The sequence below is a fragment of the Ascaphus truei genome, chromosome 3 (assembly GCF_040206685.1).
Source record: "Ascaphus truei isolate aAscTru1 chromosome 3, aAscTru1.hap1, whole genome shotgun sequence".
NCBI classification, from domain to species: Eukaryota; Metazoa; Chordata; class Amphibia; order Anura; family Ascaphidae; genus Ascaphus; species Ascaphus truei.
This window is the reverse complement of record NC_134485.1, coordinates 74,143,695-74,151,071: the sequence shown is the minus strand read 5'-3', so window position 1 is coordinate 74,151,071 and position 7,377 is coordinate 74,143,695. Positions and strand designations below refer to the sequence as shown.

Sequence of the window (7,377 nt, the reverse complement as noted above, 5' to 3'; positions counted from 1 at the left end):
ACACACACACACACACACACACACACACACACACACACACTGAAGAGGTATCTGTACCATGTTAGCCGAGCTTAATAATCAAAAACAAATAGACAATACCGTTCTGTGGACTGTGTGTGTGTGTGTATGTATAATATATATATATATATATATATATATATATATATACACAGTGGTCGTCAAATCACCCAAAAATCTACTCGGCGAACAAAAAAAATCTACTCGCCACCTAGTCCCGCCCCCAACCTCGCCCTAGTCCCGCCCCCAACCATGCCCTAGTCCCGCCCCGCTTTAAAAAAATCAAATAAAATAAATTGAATAAATTCCTAGTAAGAACAACATTCATTTTTGACATAAGTTTATTTATTGTATTACATTATACTGCAATTAGTCCTTGTTACGTGTGTGTGTGTGTGTGTGTGTGTGTGTGTGTGTGTGTGTGTGTGTGTGTGTGTGTGTGTGTGTGTGTGTGTGTGTGTGTGTGTGTGTGATCTTACCTGATCCGCAGTCCAGGTACCTCATTCCTGCAATGTTATATGTTGGAGGGGAGGTGTTTCTTACCTGTCTTCTGGGTTAGGGGGGATTCCGATGTCTCCTGTGTGAGGCTTGAGTCAGATCTGGAAGAAAGCAGTATAGGTTATTTCGGTGTAGGTATAGGGCAGTTAAGATATATAGGGTAAGTAAGATATCCAGGTCAAGAGTGTGAGACAGTGTGAGAGAGAGACAGAGAGTGGGTGAGAGAGAGTGACACACAGAGAGAGAAAGCGACACAGAGAGAGCGACAGAGAGCGACACACAGAGAGAGAGCGACACACACAGAGAGAGAGCGACACACAGAGAGAGAGAGCGACGCACACACAGAGAGCGACACACAGAGAGAGAGAGAGCGACACACAGAGAGAGAGAGAGCGATACACAGAGAGAGAGAGAGCGACACACACAGAGAAAGAGCAACACACAGAGAGAGAGAGAGCGGCACACAGAGAGAGAGAGAGCGACACAGAGAGAGAGAGAGAGCGACACACAGAGAGAGAGAGCGACACACAGAGAGAGAGAGCGACACACAGAGAGAGAGCGACACACAGAGAGAGAGCGACACACAGAGAGAGAGAGAGCGACACACACACAGAGCGAGAGCGACACACACAGAGAGAGAGCGACACACACACAGAGAGAGAGCGACACACACACAGAGAGAGAGCGACACACACACAGAGAGAGCGTGACACACACGCAAAGAGAGCGCGACACACACACAGAGAGGGTGAGAGAGAGACCAAGTCAGTCATCCTACTCACACACACTGACACACACACTGACACACACACACACACACACTGACAGAAACACACACACACTCTGACAGACACACACACTGACAGACACACACACACACACACTCTCTCTCTCTGACAGACACACACACACACACACACACACAAACTCTGACAGACACACACACACACACACACTCTGACAGACACGCACACACACACTCTGACAGACACACACACACACACACACACATACACTCTCTCTGACAGACACACACACACACACACACACACACACACACACACACACACACACACACACTGACAGACACACACACACCCACACTCTGACAGACAGACACACACTCTGACAGACACACACACACACACACACACACACACACACACACACACACACACACACACACACACACACACACACACTCTGACAGACACAGACACACACTCTGACAGACACAGACACAAACACACATCCACCCACACACACTAACATACACACACACACCCACACACCCACTGACACACACCCACTGACACACACACACACACACACACACACACACACACACACACACACACACACACACACACACACACACACACACACACACACACACTCTGACAGATGCACACACACACACACACACACACACAGACACTCTGACAGACACACACAGACACACACTCTGACAGACACACACACTACCAGAAACGGCGCCGGGAGTCCCGCTCACCATCGGAGGTATGTTGGAGTCATCGGGGGCTGCAGGCGACATCGGGAGCTTGCGGGAGACATCGGAAGTTTGTGGGGGCCAGCGGGGGCATATGGCGGCCAATGGGGTTATGCAGGGGCCTGCGGCGGCAATTGGGAGTATGCGGCGACCATTGGGGGTATATGGGGGCCTGCGGGGGCCATTGGGGATATGTGAGGGCCATTGGGGATATGTGAGGGCCATTGGGGATATGAGGGGGCCTGCAGGGGCATACGGCGGCCAATGGGGGTATGCGGGGGCCTGTGGCGGCAATTGGGGGTATGCGGCAACCATTGGGGGTATGTGGGGGCCTGCGGGGGGCATTGGGAGGTATGCGGGGGCCATTGGGGGTATGCGGGGGGAATTGGGAGGTATGCGGGCCCATTGGGGGTAAGCGGGGGGCATTGGGGATATGCGGGGGCCTGCAGAGGCACTCTCTGGCTGCTACGGAGAGGAGAATGTGCTCAGAGAGGCGAGGGAGGAGGGAGGGCACTGCTCAGGGAGCCCTCCTGCAGCAACATGAACCCGCCTCCGACTTTTTTTTTTTCCTCCAGCGCGAGTAAAAAAACATGTGTGCTGCTTGGTCCAATAGGAGCTCGCCACGGTGTTAAATCCACTCGCCCGGGGCATGCAGATGTATAGGTTTGTCGAACACTGTGTGTGTATATATATATATATATATATATATATATATATATATATATATATATATATATATATATATATATAAACAAATAACATACAAAATGAGTAGATGATACTGTTCTGTGGCTTCTACCTTAGTGGGGTTGGTAGCCACTCCTTCTGCAGACACTATGTGGCCCACATAGGTGATCGAAGTGCAGCAGAAGCGACATTTGTCCAGGGACAACTTCAGGACTTCTTTCCCAGTCCATCCAGAACCTTCAGAAGGCGTTCATGTTCTTCTAATGTTCTTCCAAACACGATAATATCATTCAGATAAACCAGACATTCACGGGGATTCATATCACCAATGGACTTTTCCTTTAACCTCCGGAATGTCGCAGGTGCACCACAAATGCCTTGGGGCATCCGGGTGTATTGGTAAAACCCGAGGAGGCAGACAAACACTGTCTTCTCCTGGTCTTCGGGGCTCATAGGTACCTGGTACTATCCCAACCTCAGGTCCATCATGCTGAACCACTGACTGCCTGATAAGGCGCTGAGGATTTCTTCAATTAGTGGCAAGGTATATTGGCAATATTGGCAAGGTATATCGGTACCGTGCGGCGGTTCATGGTGTGGTAGTCCACGCATAGGCATACGGATCCGTTCTTCTTCCGCACTACCACAATAGGGGGAGGCATTTGGGCTGTGGGTGGTACCCCCAAAGTACTGAGGGTGCGGTGGCACCAATACCCCTGGTATCTTTCCCAGTCAGTCCCACTCAAATGTGAGGTACAGTAGCACTATCCCTGTGAACCGTTGGTGCATGTATACCTTCCTGGGCACTCCTGTACCCAGGTGCAGCTGGTGGAGTACGGAACAGTCAGGTCCCACGCAGCGGGGCCTCTGACATCAATCCCCTCACTCCTTAGGATCCTGATCCGCCTTGCGGAGTGAGCTCCAGCTGGAGTGTCTCACCTCTTTGTCCTGGATCCTGTGATCTGGTCCCAGGTCAGTCACCAGTGCAGAACTAGCATTAAGGGGAAGAGTTCCTATCTGGGACCTTCCCTATAACACTCCACTACAAAGGCTCAGAGCCTAACTGGGGCCTAGGGGCAAGATCTAGGCCTAGCCCAGGGTAGCACTGCTCCCTGGACACTACCTTCTCCGTTGCCTCCTTCGTCAGGACTGCCTCGCGTGCTCCTTGCATGCGGAGGATATCCTGTCTCTCATAGGCTGGAGCAACCCCATGTGGGCAGTCCCTCCCGCTAAGTATTCTGGGACATGTAGTCCCGCGGCCGCATGTGCGGAGCTACTTAAGATGGCCAACGCACTCCTATCTCTGCGCATGCGCACCTCTCCGTTCTGCACATGCTCGACGCACAAGATGGCCAACCCCGCACTCCCAATACTGCGCGCAGCTCCGGCCAACCATTTGCCCGCTCCCCCGCACAGGAGACAGGAGACAGGGTAGGGGGACTCGGCTACCTATATATATATATTTATGTATATCAGACTGTCAGGTTAGGGATTCTAGTAATGTCTAGCTGGCTGTATATGTGTGTGTTTGAATCTATCTCACTCTATTCCAGTCTGTTTGTTTTCCTAATTGGCCATTGTTGCCTGTTTGTCTTTGTAGTTTTACCCTTTCTGTCAGTGTGAGTTTTCTGTCTACAGGTGTCTGTATCCACCCTGTCAGGGTGTTTATTTTCCTCAGTCCCCTGTGGTTTAGGGGAGGTTCCTGCAAGTTCAGCCCTTCCCCTAGAGGTGCTCCTCCCAGCCTCTATCCAGGCTGTCTAATAAAGAATAGAAGGGAAACACAAGCAGTCCTCAGCTCAGTCACTGTCTTAACGTTACTGAAGTCAGAGGACGTGCTGCTAAGTTCCTGATAGCAAGCAGGCGAGGGCGGGGATCAGGATCTCCACTGTGCAGACCTGCAGTGCGAGACATCAGGCTGCACACAAACTCCAGCTGATAATAACATCAAGACGCTGCAGAGGTACAGCAAACAGAAGCTGCAGCCGGTGGGAGAGACTGGGGCTGTCATTATAGCCCCCGGACATGCAGCCTATACCGAGTTATGCTTGGAGGGGGCAGTTACTTGTTGGTGTCAGAGCAGCATGTGCAGAGTGACTGGAAATCACACCACAGCTTCACTTCTGGAGACTTCCTTTAGTTTCTGCAGCCTTTCCAAGAGGCTGAAACTTCCCTAGGATCCTGTTGCTGCCTTTGCATCTATATCCTGCGTTGCCCAGAGTCAGAGAATTAACCCTTAGATCCTGCACATGTGCATTTAAGAGACTGCGGAGTGACCCCAAAAGTTGAGCCTGACTAGCTCGCGAAGCTACATTTTCCCCGGACCCTCCTATGTTCTGAGTAGAAGAAGTTCCTGCACATCTGCCTCCAGGAGTCTGTGGCATTGTATGCCTGCCTCTCACTTCCAATACACCCACCCAGACTTTGCATCTGCCTCCAGGAGTCTGTGACATTGTATGTCTGCCTATCACTTCCAATACACCCACCCAGACTTTGCATCTGCCTCCAGGAGCCTGTGACATTGTATGCCTGCCTCTCACTTCCAATACACCCACCCAGACTTTGCATCTGCCTCCAGGAGCCTGTGACATTGTATGCCTGCCTCTCACTTCCAATACACCCACCCAGACTTTGCATCTGCCTCCAGGAGCCTGTGGCATTGTATGCCTGCCTCTCACTTCCAATACACCCACCCAGACTTTGCATCTGCCTCCAGGAGCCTGTGACATTGTATGCCTGCCTCTCACTTCCAATACACCCACCCAGACTTTGCATCTGCCTCCAGGAGCCTGTGACATTGTATGCCTGCCTCTCACTTCCAATACACCCACCCAGACTTTGCATCTGCCTCCAGGAGCCTGTGACATTGTATGCCTGCCTCTCACTTCCAATACACCCACCCAGACTTTGCATCTGCCTCCAGGAGCCTGTGACATTGTATGCCTGCCTCTCACTTCCAATACACCCACCCAGACTTTGCATCTGCCTCCAGGAGCCTGTGACATTGTATGCCTGCCTCTCACTTCCAATACACCCACCCAGACTTTGCATCTGCCTCCAGGAGCCTGTGACATTGTATGCCTGCCTCTCACTTCCAATACACCCACCCAGACTTTGCATCTGCCTCCAGGAGCCTCAACTGAACCCCAATAATCTACCCCAAAGATCCTGAACACATGCATGTGATTTGCCCCTCAATTCCCAATTATTTTACCTTTCCCCCTAAAAGCTTGTGAGCATTTGCCCCCAAAGACCCTGTGCCCAGCAGAGCCTGTGAATTTACCCCCAATAATCTACCTGTGTTGGTCCAATGGTTAAATGCATATCTTCTACAAAACACTGTGCCCTTACTAGCAGGTGAATTGACCCCTCTCATCTACTCCCAAGATCTCGTGCATCTGCCCCACAGCTCATTTGCCTTCAGCCACCTGCAAATTGCCCCCACACAGGGATCTAAATCCTAGTTGCCCCAAGTAATTAGACTCATTCTCCCATGTGAAGAAGGGGCAGATCTCACTCCCAACACCCGGGCGGCATGGAGAGCCCCTTTGCAGCAGGGCAAGCGGTGGGAGATCCCGGGGGGTGCAGCCGGGAGCAGACTGGGGCAGGAGGGGAACCCATGTGCACCCTCCCATCTGCGGAGCCCCCGGCGGCGGGGGGATCAGGGGGCGAGGGCACCCCGTGGTGCAACAGGCAGAGGTCCCTGCGGGTGGTCTATGTCCTCAATGACAGCCACAAATCCACCCAGGGGGGCAGCCCGGAGTCTGGAGCCCTGCAGTGTCTGCGCAGAGCCTGCGAGGGAGAGGGGGCGCAGCTCAGCAGTCTCAATTTCGGGGAGCTCGACTTTGGGGAGACAGCCGTCCTGGACACCTTCTATGATGCAGGTGAGAGTGAGGCACTTTAGGAGGAGGGGAGCCAGCAGGGCCCAAGAGCTTGGTCTGCCATGAGATAGTTATGCAGCAGGTGAGAGGCACTGCAGGAAGATGGTTACCACGAGGACATAAGAGCTGGGATGTTATTAGATAGCTACTGTGGTGCAGGTGAGGGGCACTGCAGGAGGAGGGTTACTACCAGAGAATTAAATCTGGCTAACCATCAAAGCTGTGTTGGATGTCTCCTATGCTGCAGCTGGATTAGGGACTTTCTGTGCTGCTAATGAAAAGCACTGCAGGAGTAGATTGCAAGGTGTGCTTGACACCTTCCATGATGGTGAGAGGCATTGCAGGAGTTGGGTTACCGTCGGGCCATTAACGACGTAAGCATAGGCACCTTTTATAGTGCTGGTAAATCAGTTAATGCAGGGCCATTGTTAAAGTCTTGCTGGAATCCATCTAAGATACAGGGAAGAAGTACCCAGTGCTGTGTGACCATCAGTGTAACATATGATATAGTTGAAACAGTAAAATCAGGAATAAGGCTGCCATGTAACAAACCCATACATGTTCTAGTGCCTGCACCCTATATGATGCATGGAACATTAAGGTGGGTTAGTGCAAGGGGATAGGAAGATCAAGAGGTTTGGATAGGTAAACCGTATATTTTCTTGAAGTTAACTCCAGGACATTTGTTTGTACTGTTACTGTCTATGCAGGTGAGATTACAGGAGTTTGTTTAGCGTTAGGTCTGGTATTAGGGCTGGCATGTACTGTAAATCTACTTGATTCATA

General features: G+C 51.4%; 1 protein-coding gene across 2 annotated transcripts in view; it reads left to right on the top strand.

Annotated features, from left to right (window-relative positions):
* The first annotated feature begins 4,518 nt into the window (after positions 1-4,518).
* The window catches only part of MAP3K15 (mitogen-activated protein kinase kinase kinase 15), a 201,748-nt gene continuing 198,889 nt past the window's right edge, over positions 4,519-7,377 (top strand). For both annotated transcript variants that reach the window (XM_075594301.1, XM_075594300.1), the window contains exon 1: positions 4,519-6,594. In XM_075594301.1, the coding sequence (XP_075450416.1) occupies positions 6,246-6,594 (349 nt within the window). In that variant the 5' untranslated portion in view covers positions 4,519-6,245. The remainder of the gene's footprint in view (positions 6,595-7,377) is intronic.